General features: G+C 47.5%; 1 protein-coding gene across 2 annotated transcripts in view; it reads left to right on the forward strand.

Annotated features, from left to right (window-relative positions):
- The first annotated feature begins 7,325 nt into the window (after window positions 1-7,325).
- Window positions 7,326-23,824, forward strand: part of PADI4 (peptidyl arginine deiminase 4) — a 50,378-nt gene continuing 33,879 nt past the window's right edge. Inside the window, exons 1-2 of one of the 2 annotated variants that reach the window (XM_064363355.1) lie at window positions 7,413-7,451; window positions 8,999-9,102. Coding sequence is in view for 1 of the 2 variants with exons in the window: in XM_021668390.2 (XP_021524065.2) it covers window positions 7,360-7,451 (92 nt within the window). In the remaining variant the exon portion in view is untranslated. Of the gene's footprint in view, window positions 7,452-8,998; window positions 9,103-23,824 lie in introns of both variants that reach the window. The other variant, XM_021668390.2, reaches the window with a different exon arrangement.

A 23,824-nucleotide genomic window follows, 5' to 3' on the forward strand; every position in this document is an offset into this window, starting at 1 on the left:
TTAAAGGAAACTAAAATCCCAAATAATGAGCTGGTTGTTTCCCCAAAAGATAGAAGAAATTGATCCTTTGCCTTAGCCTCTTCAAAGCTGGGGAAGCCTCCTTTCCCCAGGGAAGGAAGCAGGTCTGGGGCCTATTCTCCACTAGCTGGGCCAGATACTAGTTGTCACCAGCACCAAGAAAGTCTCTCTCACATGGTTGCTGTGGGCCCTTCACATCCAACAGTCCAGTTGTGGAGGAAAAGTCTTGGACATCAAGACTGCTTGGGTCGAAATTCCTATTAAAATCCCTGGCGGCCAACATGGGGAAACCCCATCTCTACCAAAAATACAAAAATTAGCCAGGTGTGCTGGCAGGTGCCTGTAATCCCAGGTACTTGGGAAGTTAAGGCAGGAGAATCCCTTGAACCTGGGAGGTGGAGGTTGCAGTGAGCTGAGATCGTGTCATTGCACTCCAGCCTGGGTAACAAGAGTGGAACTCCATCTCAAAAAAAAAAAAAAAAAATTAGCCAGGTGTGGTGGCAGGCGCCTGTAATTCCACTGAACCCAGGAGGCAGAGGTTGCAGTGAGCCAGCATTGGGCCACTGCACTCCAGCCTGGGTGACAAGAGTGAGACTCTGTTTCAAAAGAAAGAAAAATAAATAAATAAATAAATAAATAAATAAATTAAAAATACAATACTGTTTATAATCACTCCAAAAAATTTAAATAGTTAGGTGTAAATCTAACAAAACATGTAAGAGACTTATACGCTGAAAGCTACAAAAGATTGGTGAAAGAAATCTAAGAAGCATCTAAATAAATAGAGACACATACCATGTTCATGAATTGGAAGACGCAACATAGTAAAGATCTTCCCCAAATTGATATACAGATTTAAGGCAATTATATTAAAATCTTAGCAAGATTTATTTGAAGCTATAGGCAGGTTTATTCTAGCATTATACGGAAAGGCAAAGTAACTATAATAGCTAAGACAATTTTGATGAAGAATAAAGTAGAAGCAATTTGTCTACCTGATATAGTTGGGATATTTGTCCCTGCCCAGATCTCCTATTGAACTGTAATCCGTGATGCTGGATGTGGGGCTTGGTGAGAGGTGTTTGGGTCACGGGGGCAGATCCCTCATGGCCTGGCGCTGTTTGTGATAGTCAGTGAGTTCTCATGAGATCTGGCCATGTAAAAGCATGTGGCACCTCCCCAGGCTCTCTCTCTCTTGCTCCTGCTTTTGCCATGTGAAGTGCCTGCTCCCTGCTTCACCTTCCAGCATGACTGAAAGCTCCCTGAGGCTCCACTGGAAGCCAAGCGGATGCCAGCACCATGCTTCCTGTACAGCCTGCAGAACCATGAGCCAATTAAACCTCTTTTCTTTATCAGTTACCCAGTCTCAGGTATTTCTTTATAGCAAGACAGGAACAGCCTAACACACTACCCAGTTTTAAGATGTATCGTATAGCTACGGTAATCAAGATTGTATTGTATTATTGGAGGAGCAGACACAGATCGATGGAACTGAATATAGAACCTGGAAATAGCCCCACACATGTATGCCCAACGTGTACAATTTTTGACAAAGGTGCGAAAGCAATTCAATTTCGAATTGTTGAAAGAGAGTCTTTTTAACACACGATGCTAGAGCAAGGAATGTATCTTAAAATAGTGTCATAAATTCGGTAAAATACAGTATTTCTTGTGCACCTACTATGTGCCAGGCCCTGTTCTAAGCACTAGGGAGATAGCAGTGAGCAAAGCAGAGCCCCTGCTTTCATGTCACTCACATTCTCGTGGTCACGGTCCCCAGGAGAAATCCGGGGTGCTGGAGGAGGAATGTGAGCACCTGGTGTCAAGGATTGGGTAGGAGCCAGTTCCAGAGAGGGAATGCAGAGACAGTGGCCTTCATCTGACGGGTCCCTTCCTTTTCTCAAAGAGGGCAGAGTGGAAGGTTGCAGGCTTTCAACGCGGATAGATTTGTACTCCATCTCCCATCGCTGCCCCTAATGGGCTGCTCATGTGTCAATGAATGACGCTCACTGGACTGGTGTATTGTTCACGTGAATGGGTTCCAGTGCAGGGCAGGGCCTGGCACATGTTAGAGTCATGATTTTGCTCTTGTGTGCCCAGGAATCCTTCCAGAACCTAGAAGTATTCTGCAAAGGAGAGAAAGGAGAGATACTGGGGGCCGAGAAGAGCTGTGTGAACAGAGAGGAGAAAAGTCTGCCCCTGCAATGCACACAGCAGGCAGGGGGCTCTGGGAGGAACAGTTCACAGGAGGAGGGATTTTCTAGTTTCAGCCGGTCTCGCTGATCTAGACATGCTCCAAGGTTCTGCTAGAAGTCATGAATTCAGAGAGGCCAAGAGACCAGGGTTCTCCGTGATGGAAGGGACTTCAGAACTCATCAGCCGAGTGACCTGGCCTGGGGGCAGCTGCACAGCCCTCAGGGTAGACAAGGATGCACGGGCTCGAGAGTCAGGCCATGCAAAATTAAACGCAAGTGTCACCATTTCCTTCTGCGTAACCTTGAGTGGTTACCTAACTCCTCTGAGACTCGGTTTCCTCATCTGGAAAATGGAGAGAGATGCTACGGTTGCTGTGAGGATTAGAGATGCTGCATGTTAGGGCTGGCGTAGGTCAGGGCTACACCAGGGCACAGCATGTTGGATGAAGCCAAATTTGAAACCCTCCTGGAGACCATGTGACCTTGAACCTGGTGTTTCACTCTTCTGTAGAAATGAGATTCTACTTATTGCCTCACTTAATGGTGAGAATTAGAAATAATATAGCCTGCCGGGTGTGGTGGCTCACACCTGTAATCCCAGCACTTTGGGAGGCCCAGGCAGGTGGATCACCTGAGGTCGGGAGTTCGAGACCAGCCTGACCAACATGGAGAAACCCTGTCTCTACTAAAAATACAAAATTAGCTGGGTGTGGTGGTGCACACCTGTAATCCCAGCTACTTGGGAGGCTGAGGCAGGAGAATTGCTTGAACCCGGGAGGTGGAGGTTGCAGTGAGCCGAGATAGTGCCATTGCACTCCAGCCTGGGCAACATCAGCGAAACTCCATCTCAAAAAAAGAAAAGAAATAATATAGCCCAAGGACCTGCTGACAGATAAACACGTAGCAGGCGTTAATAGATGGTGGTCTCTGTTATCACCCTGGGTGCTTCCACATTTATGTTAAAGAAAGCCTAAGTTAGCTTCTAAGAGAGGGTCAGACACTTAGGAGGCACTTGATAAATATTTGTGGAATGAACAGCTCAGTGTTGTGAATGAACTGTACTTATGAATGAATAATGCTGAAGCAAGAGCTAGGCCATCTGCTGCAAAGAACACCACTGCATAGTACCCAGACCCAGAGTCACTGGGAGAGTCCCCTGACCCTGATTCTTTCCCCAGAATGATGTCATCGCAATCATCTGGAACAGGCTAGCCAGGCAGTCTCTGGGACGGGTGCTCAGGTACCCAGCAATCTGGGCCCCAAATGCCTGGAGGATATTGGGCAACTTTCAGAACACACTTGCTTCCTCTACGTGAGCTGGGCTGGTGAGTCTGCCTTTCAGCAGGAAGAAAGGCCTCTTCCTCCGGGGTTTGTGGCCTAGACTCTGAGCCAGTCACCTTCATGTGTAGGAAAGTTTGCTCCCCCAACCCCAAAAGCCCCCTTTGGGCTCTGAAAGGGTTAATGCCATCGGCAAAAGAAACAGCCTGGCCAAGTTCTTAGGGATCTTCACGGGACCCTGTCTGGGTCAAGTACTGGGCTGGGTGCTGGGGACACAAACAGCGGCGGTGTTAAGCCACCTACTATGAGTCTAGGCACTGGCCTTGCTCTCAGGCTGGTTGGGGGACGGGCATTTAAACACAAGGTGTGGCAAATCTCAGAAAAGAATGAAATGCTCTACCAGAAAACTAAAGAGGGGCAAAGATGAATCTCCAACATCCCTGCAAACAACCACAGACGCGGGCACAAGTGATGCGTCACAGCATGGTTTATGACACTGAAAACTTGCAAACAGCCCCCGTGTCCAACAGTAGGGGAGCAGCCATGTCGGGATGCAGCCGGAGCTGCAGGCGCAGGTGGGGCACGCGCCAGCCCCAGGTCTGTTGGCCTCTCATTCCACTGCCCTCGGCCTCTGCCCTCAGCCCTGCGCAGCACAGAGCCCATGGCCCTTGTTCTGCTGCGAGTGACCAAGTGTGCTTCTACAAAGAGGCTTTGCTTCCGAGTGCAGCTGCTTTCCCTGGGTGTGAGTGTGAGTGTGTGTGGGTTACAAACCCGGTTTTGTATTGCTCCCTGTGAAACTGCAAATAACATGCGCTGTCTTTTGCGTCTCCTCTTGCTCATCGCACTCCTGGGTCTCTGGTGGAGGCCCCGGGGCTCATCCCTTGGCCTTCTCTCTTCTCCATCCACACTCATTCCCCAGAGGAGCTGGAGATGTTGACATCTCACAGTTTTATCCTTTCCCGCCTGGTCCTGTTTCTTAAGTTCCAGAATCATGTGTTCAAACGCCCTAAGGGGCATCATCGTGGCAAATCACACTTGGCTCAGCCAGGACAAAACTCCTGATCTCCACCGTGCCTATCCCCCGCCCCTCTCTCAGCCTTTCCTGCCCAGCTGCGGGCACCACCATCCTCCAGGGGTTCAGGCTCCAAACTGTGGCATCCTCCTCGATTCCTCTCTCTTTCTTAACACCCCTCATCCAGTCCCTCTGCAAATCCTGTCGGCTGCATTGCATCACAGAATGTCCAGAATCTGAACCGTCCTCCCCTCCTCCACTGCCATCATGCTGGCCTGAGCCCCATCATCTGTCATCAGCCTGTCTGCACCGGCCACCTCACAGGTCTCCTGGCCCCCTCCCTGGTCCCCTACAGTCTGTTCTCACATCACAGCCAGCGTGATCACATTTAAGCAAGTCAATTCACAATCCTCCTCTGCTCAAAATGACCGCAGTCTCCCCACGTTACTTGGAGCAGAAGCCAAAGTTCTTAGGATGCCCCAAAGGCCTTATATGATCGCACCCCCACCCCAGGCTGCTCTCCTCATCCTTCACTGCGTTTCAGCCACACTGGCCTCTTTGTTCTTTCTGGAACCCTCCAGCCACTTCCCTGCCTCAGGGCCTTTGCACGGATTGCACTGATTGTTCTCTTGACCTGGAACATTCTCCCTCCAGTTTTCCACATTGTCACTCAAGCCTTTGCTCAAATGTCACCTTCTCTGGCCACCCTATTTGAAATTGCAATTGGCCCCTGGCCCTGTGTTCCTGGTGGCCCTTATCCTGTCCCTTTTCCCTTTTCTTCCCCACTAACATATGACAGAATTCACTTACTGCGTGTATTGCTTACTGGCTGTCACTCTCCCAATTAAAAGTAAAAGAAAAGGCTCTGTGAAGGCAGGATTTTTGTCCATTTTGTTCACCACATATCCACAGTGCCTGGAACGGTGCCTGGCCGTCAGTAGGCATTCAGTAAGTATTTGTTGAATTAACAGAACTGCTTTGGGGCTTGTCCTCTTTGTGGCTTATTCACAGCAAATTTAAACCCCAAACTGCTGAAGAAAATATAAAAAAAGAAGGAACAGAAGAAAACAACCTCAAGAGACCTGAGACTCAGGGTAGAGCCCAACCTCCCACTGATTCACTGTGTGAGCGTGGGCAGGTCACACCCCCTTTCTGTGCCTCAGTCTCCCCATCTGCAGAATGAGGACTGGATTGGGTGTTCTCTAAGGCTCTCCCAACTCTAACAAGGGAGAGCTCCCTCCTGCCACTTTCCAATAGAAAATCAAACTAGTTCTAATCATGTGGTCAGCCAGAGAAATTGGGTTTCTGAAGGCCTACTGTGTGCAGGCACTCATGTAGCTGCGTCAGAACATCAGACCTGGCCATCATCTGCTGGTACAGAAGATAAGCTTTGAGCCTAAAGAAGGTGATCTGGGCCCAGATCCCCACTGTAGGGCTGTGGGACCTTGGGGGTCTCACTCAACCTCTCTTAAGTCTCTGTGGCCTCATCTGCACGTGGGCATTATGATAGGACCCACCCCATGGGGATGTTGACATGAGGGAGGATTTGAACTGAAGTCTGCCTGACCCCAGGGCCTGGATCTCAATTAATGAGGCGAATTATTTGCTTCAAAGCCAAAGCAAGCAAACAAAAATGAATGCAGAATCTCCAACCCACCAAACGCTCGATGCTCATGCCAGACCCCTATGCATGCGCCCTCTTAGTGCTCCTTGTTGGGACCTGTCCACCACTCCCCAATCACCCCATTTGCAGACAGAGCCTGGCACCAGTGGCCCAGGTGCAACCACAGCTCTGTGGCCACATGGGCGTCCCCCTGGCAGGGTGGCTCACACCTGCGCTATGTGATCTGACACCCAGAGGCCCTGGCAGGAGGCAGGTATCCTGGAGAATGCAGAGAACATCAGCTTCCACGCCAGGAAGCTCATCTCCTCCTCCCAGCTCTGCCACATGCTAGCTCTGGCACCTTGGGCAAGAGCTAGTCACTTTTACTCTCTGAGCCTCAGTTTTCCCTCTGTAAAATGGGTTGCAGTAATAAGCCCATACATACCTTGTAGTGTAGTGAGATGTCGCTATGATACAGTCTGAAAAGCGTGTGTCATGTAGAGAGGCAGCTAATGAATCTCACATTCTGGAACTGGACACCTTTGGTTCCATTTCTGGCTCTACCACTCTCGAGCTGTGTAAGCGCTCTGTACCTCCATTTCTTCCTCTGTAAAATGGGTTTAACATTGGCACCAACATCAGAGGGCTGCTGTGAGGGTGAAATAAGGAGATAATGGTACTACCTAGTTCACGGGTTTGTCATAATGAGCTAGTCCATGTGAAGTGCAGGAGAACCTGCCAGGTGTAAAGAAACACCAAGGAGGTGAGCTGTCATGTGGGTGGCCCAGGTGGAGGGACCTGTCCAGAGCCTGGCTGGTCTTTGAATGTGCAGCCTGGCCTGTGGCCTCTTACCTAAGATCTCCCTGCTTTTCTCCCCTTCTCTCTGATTCCCCTGTTTGACATAGGTGAGATTGGACAGATCAGCATTCAGGACCTCCAGGCAGGGATGGGGCTATGGGCTCGAGGACTGGGACCCAGCCCCTCAGCCCCACTCTCCACCCTAGCCTTTCTGAGCCATCCATCCTTCCCAGGCAAATGACAAAGCCAGCCTGCTACTGTACCAGCATATCTGGAGGTCCAAGGGGCAGCCCCAGGGCAGAGGTGATTTTGAGAGCCCACATCCCTGAGCTGAGTGGGGAGGGGTTGAGCCTCTGGGCCACAGACCGCAGGTGCTGACTCATAGCCTCCGATGGGCGGTATAAAGGAATCAGACCAGGGGCTTCCTACAGCCAGAGGGACGAGCTAGTCAGACGATGGCCCAGGGGACATTGATCCGTGTGTCCCCAGAGCAGCCCACCCATGCTGTGTGTGTGCTGGGCACTGTGACTCAGCTTGACGTCTGCAGGTGAGAGGGGGACCTTCTGGGGTTTGGGGGGCAGGTCAGGAGATGCTGGATAAGCCAGTTCTGCTGACACAGGAGCATGTGTTTGGCCCAGGCTCCAGCCTCTGCAGCCACTGCCAGAGGAGCAGCTGGAGAGATAAGACCCCAGCAGCCCTGGGAAGTGCCAGACTCATGGCAGTGGGTTCTTTGCCGTGTAAAAATGCAAATTCCCCAGGACCACACCACAGATAAATTATTATGAGGCCAATCAGGCCGTCCGCTTTCCTGTCTTCATCAAGGCAACAGAAGCTTAGAGAGGGTCTGTGACTTGCTCAAGGTCACACAGCAAGTGTCCCTGGAAGTCAGGCTAGGCCCTGGGCCTCCTGGTTCACAGCACAGTTTGTTACCCCACACCTCTTAGCCAAGCCTCCCTCAGTGGGTGCGTAATAGTGTGGGTGGGGATGGTGAAATGGGGCTCTGGCATGGCAGAGACTGAGGCAGGAAGCCTGGCCCTGCTGCTGGCTAGCAGGGAGGCCCTGGGCAACTGAGCCTCAGTTTCCTCATCTGTGAAATGAGGATAATACTCACGTCAGGGGGTGGTTATAGGAATTCAATGTGAAAAAATGTGCAAATGTTGGCTGAGTACTTAGCTCGCTGTTGGGCCCATCCTTGGTAGTTTCTGTTCACTCATTTAACAAATCCTGTGTCCCATGCCCTGTGGCAGGGTCTGGGTTAAACAAGAGAGTTGAGGAACGCTGTCAGGGAGTGGGCAGGGCCATTGCTCTCATTGCTGTGTCAGGAACAGGAGTGGTTGCCCCTTGCTTCCCCATCCCAGGCGGAGCATGGATGGCCCTAGAATGCTGCCCATAGGAGTGTCAGAGACATTTCCTTGCAAGTGTCACTTGCTGCCTGAGCCCCAGCAGCCAGAGAGCAGCAGTCAATGTCGGGTGCCTCCCCAGGGCCACATGGGGGAGGCAGGAGATGAAGAGGTTGGGGAAAAAAGGAAAAAGAAAACCATCCGACATCATTTGAGGCACCCCCAACTCCTCCGAGAATGGGTGTGGAGGAAATGACAGAGGCTGGAGCTGGTCCAGGGCCTCTCCCAGCATGCCCTGGCTAGCCCTCTACCCAGCGTGGAGGAGTAATGCTCAAGGTCACAAGTGCTTCCTCTGGCCCTGGAGAGGTGGGTGGAGAGCTAGTCAGGGTTGGGCAGAGAGGAAGGCACTGCTCATTTCACAGGTGCCTCAGAAGGCTTCTTATTTTTGAGACGGAGTTTGGCTCTTGTTGCCCAGGCTAGAGTGCAATGGCACGATCTCGGCTCACTGCAACCTCAGCCTCCCAGTTCAAGCAATTCTCCTGCCTCAGCCTCCCAAGTAGCTGGGATTACAGGTGTGCACCACCACACCCAGCTAATTTTGTATTTTTAGTAGAGACAGGGTTTCTCCATGTTGGTCAGGCTGGTCTTGAACTCCCGACCTCAAGTGATCCGCCTGCCTCAGCCTCCCAAAGTGCTGGGATGACAGGCATGAGCCACTGCGCCCAGCTGAAATCCTTCTTTTCTCCTCCTTCAGCCAGACAGTGAGCCCTGTCATTCTATCCCCTGAACATCTCACATCACAACGGCTAATATTTCCATCACACTTCCTACGTACAACTCACTTAATAGCCTTGAGAGGTAGGTAATGTTGTTATTCCCATTTTACAGAAGAGGAAACTGAGGCTGCAAGAAGTTAAGTAACCCACCTCAAGCCACACAACTAATAAGTAGGGGAGCCAGGACTCAACCCAGGCAGGCTGACCCCAGGACCCTCCTCTCTCCCCTGGGTCCTGGTTCCAGCCCTTCCTGTCACTTCTTATCTGTTCTTAATATAGTCCCAGACAGCGCCTCCGTCCCATCTCCCGAGCAGCCATCACCCTCTTGCCCGAACCATTCAGGTGGGAACGCCATGCTTCCCTCACCTCCACCTCACATGTGCATACCTCCATACCTTTGCTCAAGCCATTCTCTCTGTCCCCAAAGTCAGAGATCCCAGGGGTTAGAAAGACCCCGAGGTCATAGAGGCAGAGTAGATTGCAGAAGTGTGTGTGCCTATTCCAGAGCTCTGCTTATAAACGCTGCGTGCGACTTTCATTCTGAGTCTGAAAAGTACTTTTCTTGCAAAATACATTGACTATATTCAAGAAAAATTCAGCTGACCTGAGATGAATATTAAAACCTGTCAAGGGGGCCAGGTGTGATGGCTCACACCTGTAATCCCAGCACGAGGCCGGAGGATCACTTGAGGCCAGAAGTTTGAGACCACCCTGTCCAACATGGGGAAACCCCATCTCTACTAAAAATACAAAAAAATTAGATGGGAGTGGTGGCGCATGCCTGTAATCCCAGCTACTCGGGAGGCTGAGGCACAAGAGTTGCTTGAGCCTGAAAGATAGAGGTTACAGTGAGGCAAGATTGCACCACTGCACAACAGGGTGAGACTCTGACTTAAAAAAAAAAATGTTAAAGGTGGCAAAGCCAGGACTGTCTGACCCTAAACCCACCCTGCTTCCCAGCACACACTGCCTCCAAATGCTGTAGAGTGGATCTCCCTGGGCACTGCTCCCTGGTGGGCAGAGCTCATTCAGCTTCCAAAGGATTTGTAAAGGCCTAGAATGGGTGGGGGTCCAGAAGGTGCCAACTGCAAAGGACAGTGGGCATTCTGAAGCTGCCATCCATGGTCTATCTTCTTCCTCCCGGAGTCTCCTTTTGCTTGAACCCAGGAGGCAGAGGCTGCGATGAGCCTAGATCGTGCCACTGCACTCCCTCCTGGATGCTAGAGGGAGACTCTGTTCCCCCACCTCCCCACCCCCCCCAAAAAAACCGAAAGAAAATGGGAGGCAGGTTTGCATGACCTAGTTCCCAGCTTGACTTTTCCCTTTGGCTTAGTGAGTTTGGGGTCCTGAGATTTGTTTTCCGTTGACAGCAGCGAGGACTGAATGAGCGTCCGTGTGTGAGAGTGGCAGACGCTGAGTGCCTCCCTAGTGCGGGTGTGTGCTCAGGAGATGGGGGGTGCTGGAGTTGAAGGAGCCATGTCGCTGGCTGCGGCTGAAGCTCCCGGTGCTGGCTGTACGGAGGGTACTGGAAGTTACAAGAAGATTCAGCTCTGGGTGGGTATTACCTTATGATAAACACACATGGATCACATGCATGAGGGCATGCACACGCCTGGTGTGAACCCCCAGATGTTTATGACAGTTCCTCGTTTAGGAGCTGAGAACATCTGGAACACAGCCAGAGGAAGCACGCACATCTTAGAGTCAAATCCCAGTGGCCTAGTTCCCAGCTGGCCCTTACCTTTCTGAGCCTCAGTTTCCCCATCTAGCAGAGAGAGAGGCTACAAAGGTGCCAGACTCACCCGTTTGTGCCCTTCTCCCTCCGCCTTTGAAGAAGCCACACGGGACAGAGTGGGCTGAGTCAGACCCAGCCCCTCATCCACCTGCTGTGTGCCCCTTGGCCTCCATTGTCCCTTGAGCCCCTTATTCATTTTTCCTGGTGGACCAGACACATGGTGCGTTCCTCTCCAGTCCTCATCTGACCACAGTGCCCAGGCAGCTGGGAGGCCTGGCTTATCACTGAGGCTTTGAGAAAATGAAGGAAAACAACAGCACGCAGAGCCAAGAGAATGAGCCTCCGGACTCTGGCAGAGAAACAACAGCCTTGGTTAAGTTTCGGTTCGGCCAGGTAGGTGTATCATAAATGGACGCACCTGAGCAGAAAGGCACCAGTGCCACCGGGGCGTCTCCTGGCCAGGGATGGCCCCCCGTGCTGAGCTGTTTGCTGCTTCTTTTATCATTGGTAGTAGCTGTCCCATACTGAGCGGTTACCACGTCGGTCCCTCCAAACCTTGCAACCACGTACAAAACATATCAACATGATTCCATTTTACGGAAAAGGAAGCCGAGACCCAGGAAGGGTCAGTGGCTAGGCCAAGGTCACGGAGCCTGTCAGAAGCAGCCCAAGGTCATTGCCTCTCTCGCTCCCTTCGAGGCTGCCCACTGCTCCTGGACTGGCCTGGGAGAGGTTTCGGTGGGCAGCTGAACCGGTCCGCCCCAGCTTGTCTGCAGGAGAGTATCTGATCCCAAACCGCTCCGTGCCTGAGGGCAAAACCCCGAGCACGTGCTGTGCCCTGGCTGGCTGACGCGCTGTGTAGTACAGGCAGTTCAGGCAGACTGACCCGCTGTGCTGTGTGGTGCATTGGGAGTTCATCCACCCCCTCCACGCTGGCCCTGGCAATCTCCCCGAGGCCCAGGTCAGTGCCACCCGGGGTAACATCAACCCAGCCATCCTGCTCCCTGCCCCCATCAGCACGGGAACCAGGCTGGGAGCAGCGAGGGTGGGGGGAAGCCACCACCTGAGCTGAGGGGACAGCCAGGGACAGCCACCACTTGAGGTTAGCAGATGTAGAATGTCGTCCTTGTCAAGGAGGACTAGGGGGAGTCCACAAGGGAACCTCAGATTTTCCACCTTGTCCCATCCACTTTTGTCCTCAGCACAAGGTCTGGTATACAGTGGGGCGGGGGAGGGGGTGAGTGAGTGTGTGCTGATTGATTAGATGAATGAATGAATGAATGAATGAATGTGGGTTTTAAGGGAAACTATGCCTGTCACACAGTAGGTGCTACTTAAGTGTTTGTTGAGTGACTAAAAGAAAGTTGAGAGCAGGAAGGGTGTCATTCCTCTTTACATCCCCTATAGTGCCTGGGACATACTTGGCACTCAGTTACCACAAAATCTTTTTGCAACAAGAGAGGGCGGAGGATAAAAGGGAAAGAGAAAAATTGAGAGGGGGATGGAAAGAGATCATACTCAAAACCATTCCACTGTCCTGACATCAGACATTACCATCCCTTACAGGGCAGGGGCCCCTACATCCCAGGCCACTGGGACATGGTTTTTGCTTCCATGGTCCTTCAGAAAGGACTTCCCCCCACCCTCCTCTCCCTCTCCACGAACCCCCTCTCCGTCCCCCCCACCCTCCTCTCCCTCCCCCCCAACCCCTTCTCCCTCCTCCCCACCCTCCTCTCCCTCCCCTCACCCCCTTCTCCCTCCCCCCCACCCCCCTCTCCCTCTCCCCCATGCTGGCTCCTGTGGTCAAAGACTGCGGTGTGAGTTCAACAGGAAAGGGAGGAGGGGAGGATCAAGTAAGAGAAAACTTTCTGGAAATCGGTGCCTGCTATGGCCCACACCCTGTTCTCACACCTTCCCTTGTAACCGTGGGAAAGAAGAATTCTTCCTTTCCATTTTTGGAGAAAATTCTGGGATCCTACACTGGGTTCCCATTCAAGGGCTTCTCCCCCAACCCTCAGTCCCACCCGAGGTCACCTCACATCCCCCTAGGGCTACACCTGTCACTTGGACCTGGGTGCCTCCCTAACCCACAGCTCTGCCCTGACCCCTCCTCTCTGCCCCTGTCCATGGGCTGTGTCTACCCAGATGGCCCAGGAAAACAAAACCAGCCCGCTGCCTGCCTTTCCTCCTCCTGATGAGGCGGCTGCCATCCCCACCTTCCCATTAGGGCCTGCTGGGTGCCCATTTTTATGGTTATTTCTCGATTATATGCTAAACAAGGGTGGATTATTCATGAGTTTTTGGGGGAGAAAGTGTGGGAAATTCCCAGAACTGTGGATTCCTCCCCTTTTTAGACCATATAGGATAACTTCCAGGCATTGCCATGGCATCCGTAAACTGTCATGAAGCTGGTGGGAGTGTCTTTTAGCATGCTAATGTGTTATAATTAGTTTATAATGAACAGTGAGGGCAACCAGAGGTCACCGTCGTCATCATCTTTGTTTTGGTGGGTTTTAGCTGGCTTCTTTACTGCCACCTGTTTTATCAGCAAGGTCTTTATGACCTGTACCTAGTGCAGACCTCCTGTCTCATCCGTGACTTAGAGTGCCTAACCTCCTGGGAATGCAGCCCAGCAGATCTCAGCCTTATTTTACGCAGCCCCTTTTCAAGATGGAGTTGCTCTGGTTCAACTGCCTCTGACATTTGTGGTTACATTGGGCCCATCTGGTGAATCTAGGATAATCTCCCCGTCTCAAGATCGTTAACTTAATCACATTTGCAAGTCACCTTTTGTGTGTTAGATAATGTATTCACAGGTTTGGGGGATTAGGGTGTGATGATCTCTGGGAGACCAGTGTTCTGCCTACCAGAGAGGGGTGATCTCATTTTGAGGAAGAAATCCCTTTTGGTTGAGTAAAATAATAAAGGGAGGATTAAATGGCAGAGGCCCCATTGAGATGGGCCTCGGGGCTGGATGGGATTCTGCAAGACAAATGTGGGAGGGGAGAGCCCTCCAGATGAGCGGCAGGTGATAGGCAAAGCCCGGGAGATGGGAAAATGGGGAGCAGGTGAGGGGAACTGTGGGCCATTCCGTCTGACCACAGCACAGAGACAGCAGCGCGGGGGAGGGAGGAAATACGGAGAAAGTGGGGGCCGGGCCAGGGCCCACCTCCACTCTCTTTACGAAGCAGAAATGCAACATGCCTAACTCTGAATTTGGGGAAGTGAGTTCACCTCTCCGTGCCTCAGTTTCCTTATCTGTAAAATGAACAGTACCCGCCTTACAGGCTGCTGGTGAGAACTGAATTAATGTGTGGAAAGAATGTGAACAGTGCCCGGAGCTGAGTGAATTCCCTGTAAGTAATGGCTGTCATTTAAGAATGTGAAATTGACTTCGTGAGGGTGGAATGAGGACCCAAGCCAGGGTGGGCAGGAGACGGAGTGAAATCTCCCCTGCTGTCTACTTCAGACCCCTTTGGTTCTTCAAAAGTTATGTCAAAATGCCATCTCCTGAAGGATAAACATCAGAAAGTTAGTGATTGTCTTGTAAATCGGTGAAAATGACCAAGGCGAGTTTCAATCATTTTAGAAGATTTATTTGCCAAAGTTAAGGACATGCGTATGGGAGGCAGGTCTACGCCTTTCTCCAAAGATGATTTTGAGGTCTTCGGTATTTAAAGGGGAAAGGACTGATACTGGAAGAAGAGGAAGAAATTTTTCAGATGTGTGGGTGGATAAGAGATAAACAGTTGCATCCTTTTGAGTCTTTGACCAACCTTTCACTGAATACACAATTTTCATGTGAGGCAAGGTAGAGGAATGGTCGCTTGTGCATTCATCTAGCTCAGTGAAGCTGCATTTTTCCATAAGATAACAGAACCATACTGGAGAGGAAGCAATTAGATAGGCATTTGTCTCAGGGGAGCAGAGGGATGACTTTGAGTTCTGTCCTTTGTCCTGTACCTGTAAAAATAAGCTATCAGCCAGGCATGGTGGCTCACGCCTGCAATTCTAGCACTTTGGGAGGCCAAGGCAGGTGTATCACCTGAGGTCAGGTTCGAGACCAGCCTGACCAATATGGTGAAACCCTATCACTACTAAAAATACAAAATATTAACCAGGTGTGGTGGCATGTACCTGTAGTCCCAGCTACTCAGGAGGCTAAGACAGGAAAATTGCGTGAACCTGGGAGGTGGAGTTTGTAGTGAGCTGAGATCATGCCACTGCACTCCAGCCTGGGCAACAAAGTGAGTCTCCATCTAAAAAAAAAAAAAATTGCTGGGAAGAAATTCAGCAGAACTGTTTTAGGGTAAAGATCGTGGGCCAATTGTGAGGGAGATATGTAGCTTTTTATCTTTATAGTTACCCAGGAAACATAAGAGGCAGGTTTGAGGGACCCATTTCCCAGCTTCACTCTTCCCTTTGGCTTAGTGAGTTTGGGGTCGCAAGATTTATTTTCCTTTTACCGTCTCTAAGTGGTAAGATTCATTTTCTGCTAGGCAATTTATGTCTTCTTCCTCCCTCCCTCCCTTCCTTCTTTCTCTTTTCCTCTCTTTCTCCCCTTCTCCTTCTCCCCACTCTTCCTTTCTTCTGGTATACTGTATTAGTTATCTATGCCGTGTAACAAATTGTCCCAAAACTTAGTGGCTCAAAATGATAACATTTGTTATATCATACTTTCTATAGATCAGCAGTCCAGTATGGCTTAGCTGGGTTCTCTGCTCCGTGGTTTCTCACAATCAAAGTATCACTAGAGCTGCAGTCATGCTAAGGCTCAACCAGGGAAGGTGCCACTTCCAAGCCCACTCATATGGCTGTTGGTAAGATTCAGGGCCTTGCAGGGTGTTGGAACCTCAGTTCCTTTCTGACTGTTGGCTGCAAGGCTCCCTCAGTCCCCTGCCATGTTGGCCTCTCCATAGCTCACAAAATGGAGCTATGAGTTTCATCAAGGTGAGCAAGCCAAGAAGACAAGAGACAGGAAGAGAGAGAGACACACACAGAGAGAGAATCCTGTTGTAACCTTATGACAGAAGTTATATTCCAGCACTTTGACCATTTTCCATTGGTTAGAAGGAAGTCAATAGGTCCAGCCCATACTCAAGGGGAGGAAATTGCACAAGGGCATGAACAACAGAGATGGGAATTACTGGTGACCATCTTAGAAGTCTGCCTGCCATATGCTTTCCTGTATTTTCCTAATTCTTTATAATGAATACATATAGCTCTTCATATAGAGGCAAAAGAACTTCAATACAAAGACAAAAATAGGAAACATAATCCTAGGCCAGGTACGGTGAGTCATGCCTGTAATCCCAGCAACTTTGGAAGGCCGAGGTGGCAGGTCACTTGAGTCCAGGGGTTCAAGACCAGCCTCCATGACACGACAAAACCCCATCTATACACAAATACAAAAATTAGCTGGGTGTGGTGGTGCACACCTGTAGTCCCAGCTACTTGGGAGGCAGAGGCTGAGGTGTGAGGATAGCTTAAGCCCGGAAGGCAGAGGTTGCAGTGAGCTCCACTGCACTCCAGCCTGGGCAACAGAGTGAGACCTCGCCTCAAAACAAACAAGCAAACAAAAAACCCAAACCCACATGTAGTCCTAAGTGTTCCTGTGACCTTATATGGAAGGAGTTCTGCCTCTCTAGGGAGTCTCCCACACACTGTGAATCCACTACAATTTATTAGCTATTATTTTGTGGGTTTTTAGACCGTGTTTCATTGTTCACATTCAGGAAAGGGCTGTTCTGAACCTTCTTGAACATGTCTCCTAGTGAACACGTGAAACAGATTCTCCAGAGTGTCTGCCTAGGAGTTGAATTGCTGGGTTTGGGGTTGGCTAATATTTGATTTTACAAGATAATACCAAGTTGGGATTTTTTGCAAAATGGTTAACTTCACACTCCTGTGAGCAGTGTATTAGCGTTTCTGTTGAATCGTATCGTCTATAGCATTATTTTTCTATAGCACTACACCAATTGAGTGGGTGTAAAACCCCATTTCTTTATGGTCTTGACATTTTCATTCTCTTATTTGTTAGTTAGGTCAGGTGCCTCTTCATGTTTTCATATCGATTTGCCTAAGTTCTTTAAATAGTCTGCATACTAAGCCTTTGTTAGTTTTGTGTTAGAATATAGTCTCCTTAGATTGTGCTTGTCTTTTCACTTTATATTGTCTTTCGATTAACAGAATTTATTTTCTTTTTTAATTTTTAAATTATTTTTAACTTTTTAAAAAATAGAGACAGGGTCTCACTGTGTTGTCCCAGCTGGTTTTGAACTCCTAGCTCAAGTGATCTTTCCACCTTGGCCTCCCAAAGCATTGGGATTACAGGCATGAGCCACTGTACCTGGCCTATTTATTTACATCTAGTTGAATTTTTTAATCTTTTCCTTTATGTTTGCTGATTTTGTGTCTTGTTTCAGAGAAAGCATAAATATGTTATCCTGTATCCTCTTTTAGAGATTCAAAGTTCTGCCTTTCACATTTAAGTCTTTATCTGCCGCCAGCTGATTTTTGTGTATGGTGTGAGGCTGGGATCAATTTAATTATTGATCCAATTTAGTATTCCGTATATGAATGAACAATTGCTCCAGCAGCACTTATGATATAGTCTCCACTACCTCCAGCCATCTGCAAGCCTATTTCTGTCATAGATCAAGTCATACCTCTTTTAAGTTTTATCCTTCCTTTGTCTTGGCCTGAGCCATTAAAGCTTTGTCTTAAGTTCCATGACTTTATAGGAAGTCTTATACCTGGTAGAGAAAGTGCCTCACCTTTTACTACTTTTCTTTACTAGTACTTTGACTATCTTAAAAAGTACATGGATTTCTCATATAGTTTTAAAAATCAACTTGTCAAGTTCCATGAGAAGCCTTGAAATTCCAATGAATGTATAAATCCATTTGAGAGAATTCATACCTTTATGATAATAAGCCTTCCTAACCATATACATAGTATTTCTATTTATTTGGATCTTCTCTAATGGCTTTCAATAAGGTTTGAATATTTTCTCCATGAAAATTTTACACATCTTTTTCTAGATTTATCTTAGGTACTTCACAGTATTTTTTCATTTTGTAAATTATATCTATTTTTAAAAATTGTTTTCTTCTTGAAGAAATAGTTTGCTAGAAAAAAAAAAGAAAAATATTTGTTTCCTAACTATTTATTGCTGGTGTATAGAAATGTAATTTATTTTTTCCTCTCTATTTTATTAGTCACTTTATTAAACTATTGTCTTTTTATTTATTTTTAATTTTAAAAACATTCTAATTTACTCTTTTGGGGTTTGCAGACAACTGTATTGTCTGCCAATATTGGCAGGTGTTTTTCTTACTTCTCACTCTTTACATCTTTTACTTTATGTCTTTTTTCTTTTGCTGCAGTGGTTAGAATCACCCATACAATGTTGAAAGGATGTGAGGGTGGGTATCCTTACCACGTTCCTGATTTTTTTTTTTGAAACAGAGTCTCACTCTGTCACCCAGGCTTGAGTACAATGGCATAATTTTGGCTCACTGCAACTTCTGCCTCCCAGGTTCAAGTGATTCTCATGCCTTAGCCTCATAGCTGAGATTGCAGATGTGCACCACCATGCCCAGTTAGTTTTTTTATTTTTAGTAGAGACAGGGTTTCGTCATGTTGGCCAGACTGGTTTCAAACTCCCAACCTCAGATAATCTATCTGCTTCTGCCTCCCAAAGTGCTGGGATTACAAGCATGAGCCACCCCACCCAGCCCCATGTTTCTGATTTTAAGGGGAAGGTTTTCAGGATGCTCTCTGTGCGTGTTCTGTTTACCTTTTATCGACTATCTGCAGAAAAAAGTCTGCTTTATTTTTGGTAATGTTTCTTTTGCTTTCCTAATATTTTTTTCTCTTGATCAGTGTTACCAGAGATTTGTCAGTTTTATTGGTCTAAGAACCAACTTTTGGCTTCATTGATTTATCATTTCATAGATTTCTTCCAACTTTATTTTCTTCATTTTGGGAGGTTACATTTTCTTTTTCTATTAATTTTCAGCTTTTACTTTCTTTTTTAAAAAATATAAACACTTAAGGCATAAATTATCACTTTTACATTTCCCCAAAAGTTTTGAAAATAGCATTTGTTATTGCTCAGTTCTAAGTATTATTACTTAATTTCCATTATGAATTGTCCTTTGACTTGTGAGTTATTGAGATGTCTGGTTTTAAATTTCCAAATGTATGGGGTTTTCAAAAACCTACTTTATGGTAGTGACTTCTAACTTAGTTACAGTATGATCGAAGAAAATGCTACCCATATGTTACCTATCATTTACTGTTTGTCGAAACTTGCTTTATGGCCAATTACATAGTCACTTTTTTAAATGACCCATGACCTATGTGTGCTTTGTTTGGGAAAATGTCTATTTGCTAATTGTGGGATACACAAATCTATGTTATATCCACTGAATCAAGTTTGTTAATTGTGTTAGCAAAATCTGTATCATTACTAAATTTTTGTCTGCTTAATCTACTGCTAATTGAGAAAGAAGAGTTGAAATCTTCAACTCTGATGGTGGTTTTGTCAACTTATTTTCCCTATCAATGTTTTTCTATCAATGTTTACCTTGTACTTTTTTTTTTTTTTTTGAGACACAGTCTCACTCTGTCACCCAGGCTGGGGTACAGTGGTGCAACCTCTGCCTCCCAGCCTCAAGTGATCCTCCCACCTCTGCCTCCTGAGTAGCTGGGAGTACGGGTGTATGCCACAATGCCTGGCTAATTCTTTTGTAGTTTTTGTAGAGATGGGGTTTTACCATATTGCCCAGGCTGGTCTTGAACTCCTGGGCTCAGGCGATCCACCCACCTCAACCTCCCAAAGTGTTGGTATTACAGGCATAAACCACCATGCCCAGCCTTGCTTTATGTATGTTGAGGCTGTTAATAGATGCATACAAATTTAGAATATCTTCTAGGTAAGTTAAACCTTTTATCAATAGGTTGTAATCTCCTCTATTGATAACAATATGTTTTTGTCTAAAAATTTATTCTTTTGATATTAATACATCCACCCCAGCTCTCTTTGGGTTAGCATCTGCTTAATGGATCTTTTTTCCTTTTTAAACAATTTTTGGCTGAGCACAGTGGCTCATGCCTGTAATCCCAGCACTTTTGGAAGCTGAGGTGGGTGGATCATGAGGTCAGGAGTTCAAGACCAGCCTGGCCAACATGGTAAAACCCTGTCTACTAAAAATACAAAGATTAACTGGGCATGGTGGCAGGCACCTGTAATCCCAGCTACTCGGGAGGCTGAGGCAGGAGAATCATTTGAACTTGGGAGGCAGAGGTTGCAGTGAGCCAAGATTGCGCCATTGCACTCCAGCCTGGGTGACAGGGCAAGACTGTCTCAAAAAAAAAAAAAAAAAAAAAAAAAATTTCAACTTGTCTGGATCTTTGCATTTTAGATGTGTTTCTTGTAAACAACATATTACTGGATTTTGTTTATTTAATCAAAACTTTCTTTTAACTGGCAATACTAATCCTGTTATATTTATTTTGATTATTTACAGTTTTTTTTGAGATGGAATCTCGCTTTGTTACCCAGGCTGGAGTACAGTGACATGATCTCAGCTTACTGCCACCTCTGCCTCCCTGGTTCAAGTGATTCTCCTGCCTCAGCCTCCCAAGTAGCTGAGATTATGAACCACCATGCCTGGCTAGTTTTATATATATATATATAAAATATATATATGAGATATATATATATATATATATATATATATTTTTTTTTTTTTTTTTTTTTTTTAGTAGAGAGAGGGTTTTGCCATGTTGGCCAGGCTGGTCTCAAACTCCTAACCTCAAGTGATCCACCCACTTCAGCCTCCCAAAGTGCTGGGATCACAGGTGATTATTTACATATTTGGCTTTGTTCTTACCAATCTTTATTTTTATTTGTCCAGTTTCTCCCTATGTGGACTTTGACTCTTTCCTTGCTTTTTTGGAATGGAGTTCTCACATTCATTTCCTTCTTATTGCATTTTTCCCACGTGTAGAAATTTATAAATGCATTTCTATTCTTTTGGGGAATACCTTTATTTACTGTATTTTTTAAAGGCAGGTTTTCACTGTTGCCCAGGGTGGAGTGCAGACGTTGTAGAATGCACAATCATGACCCACTGCATCCTTGACCTCCTGGGCTCAAGCAGTCTTCCTGCCTCAGCCTTTTGAGTATCTGTGACTACAGGCACAAGCCGCCATGCTCAGCTAATAGTTATATTTTTTGTAGAGACAGGATCTCCCTATGTTGCCCAGGTGGTCTCAAACTCCTGGGTGCAAATGATCCTCCTGCCTTGGCCTCCCAAAGCACTGGGATTACAGGCATGAGCCACCATGCCTGGCCAAATACCTTCAAAAGTATAGGCCAGGCACATAAAAGTTTAGGCCAGGCACAGTGGCTCATGCCTGTAATCCCAGCACTTTGGAAGACTGAGGCAGGAAGATCACTTGAGGCCAGGAGTTTGAGATCAGCCTGGGTAACACAACAAGACTCTGTCTCTACAAAAAACTTTAAAAATTAGCTGGATGTAGTAGCATGCACCTGTAGCCCCTGCTACTTGGGAGGCTGAGACAGGAGGATCTCTTGAGCATAAGAGGTCAAGGCTGCAGTGAGCTGTGATCATGTCACTGTACTACTCTACCCTGGGTGACAGAGGGAGACCCTGTCTCTAAAAAGAAATAAATAAGTTTAACTCTAAAAACGCTAGAGTTAAACAATATCTTAATTCCCCTTTTAATCACGGACATCAGAATACTTCAATTCTCTCATCCTCCTGACAAATCATGTTCTGCCTTTGTTTATCCCACAGGTTTTTGTTGTTGTTGTTGTTTTTGAAACAGAGTCTCGCTCTGTCACCCAGGCTGGAGTGCAGTGGCGCGATCTCGGCTCACTGCAACCCCTGCCTCCCGGGTTCAAGCAATTCTCCTGCCTCAGCCTCCTGAGTAGCTGGGATTACAGGTGCCCACCACCACGCCCCAGCTAGTTTTTGCGTTTTTAGTAAAGACAGAGTTTCACCATTTTAGCCAGGCTGGTCTTGATCTCCTGACCTCAGGTAATCCACCCACCTTGGCCTCCCAAAGTGCTGGGATTGCAGGCATGAGCCACTGTGCCTGGCCTATCCCACAGTTTTTGTGACTTTTTCATATACAATGTTAGTTTAGATTTACCAAAATATTTACCATTTTATTTGTTCACCATTCTTTCTTGCACTTCAGATCGTTCTATGGCTCAGATACCTCCTTCCTAAACTATGCCTTCAGAAATTGCCGTGGTGAAAGTCTGATTTTAAAATATCAGTTTTTGTTCATCTGAAAATATCTTTATGAAGAGATTTTTTGGAGGAGTGCACAATTCTAGGTTAACAGTTACAGTTGACCCTTGAACAACTTCGGGGATAGGACTGCTGACCCCTCAATGTAGTTGAAAATCTATGTATAACTTCGACCCTCCAAAACTTAAGTAATAATAGACGACTGTTGATGGGAAGCTTGCCAGTAACATAAACAGTTGATTAACAAATATTTTTCATGTTATATGTATCATATGCTGTAGCCTTACAACAAAGTAAGCTAAATAAGGAAGAGAAAATATATTTGCTGTTCATTAAGTAGAAATGGATCATGCTAAAGGTCTTCAGCCTCGTCTTCAGGTTGGGGAGGCTGAGGAGAGGGGGTTGGTCTCGCTGTCTCAGGGGTGGCAGAGGAGGAAGAAAATCAGGCAGAAGTGGATTCACACAGCTCCAACCTGTGTTGCTCAAGGGTCAACCGTATTTTCCCAAAATGCTATAAAGATATGACACAACTGATTTTTGGATGTCAGCATTGTTGACAAGTCTGCTTCCGATCGAATTATTTCCTTCCAGATAATCCGACTTTCCTTTCTGAATGCCTTTAAGATCCTCTCTTTGTCTTTGATGTTCTTCACTTTGACCGCTGTGTATGTGTATGTGTACGTGTATATGCGTGTGTGTGTGTGTGCACGTGGAGAAGGCTTACCCTTGGAGATTTGGGTTATTTCTCATGAGCTCAGCAATGCTTTAAAAAGTACATTTTACCCATAATCCAGTTGTTTCATAAGAGGAAGGTCCTTAAGAGTATCTGGTCCATCACGATTCCAGAAGCGGAAGACTCCGTGCTGCTTTGTATGTGCACAATTGTGCGTGTGCACAGTGGTGCAGTGGGAACCTCCGGGTGCACACATCCCTCCATGCCTACCTCCGTGTGTGTGTGTGAGCCTTTAGGGTGCACATCCCTCTGCTATTTTTCTAGCTCAAATGCCAGCCCTTCAGGTCAGAGGATTCACTTTCTGTGTCTCTCATTCCCTCCTGACAACCTCACGGTACCTACTCCCCACGGTCAGAGTAAGCACTGGCTGCTGTCTGGTTTTTACACCTGTTGGGGAAAAGAATGTATCAGTCAGCGTTCTCCAGAGGGACAGAATAATAGGGAGTGTGTGTGTGTGTGTGTGAGAGAGAGAGAGAAAGAGAGAGAGAGTTTATTAGGGAGAACTGGCTCACACGATCATAAGGCAAAGTCCCATGATCTGCAAGCTGTGGAAGAGAGGAACTGGTAGTGGCTCAGTCTGAATTTGAAAACCTCAAACCAAGGAAGCTGGCAGTGAAGCCTTCAGTCTGTGGCCAAAGGCCCGAGAGCCCCTGGCAAGCCACTGGTGCAAGTCCCAGAGTTCAGAGGCCAAAGAACCTGGAGTCTAGAGTCTAAGGCCGGTAAGAGCGGGAGGAAGCATCCAGTACGGGAGAAAGAAGGCAGCCAGAGGTCCCAGCGAGCAAGGTGATCGCACCTCCTTCCACCTGCTTTTGCTGTACTCATGCTGGCAGCTGACTGGACGGTGCCCACCCACACTGAGGGTGGGTCTTCCTCTCCCAATCCACTGACTCAAATGCCAACCTCCTCTGACAACACCCTCACAGATACACCCAGAAACAGTACTTTGCATCCTTCAGTCCAGTCAAGCTGACACCTAATATTAACCATCACAAGGAGAAGTGCTGGGAGAGCCATGGCGGGCCCAGCCCCTCCTCACTGCATC

Source organism: Aotus nancymaae, unplaced genomic scaffold (assembly GCF_030222135.1).
Source record: "Aotus nancymaae isolate 86718 unplaced genomic scaffold, 86718_ANA_hifiasm-v0.15.2.pri h1tg000053l, whole genome shotgun sequence".
Classification (NCBI taxonomy): domain Eukaryota; kingdom Metazoa; phylum Chordata; class Mammalia; order Primates; family Aotidae; genus Aotus; species Aotus nancymaae.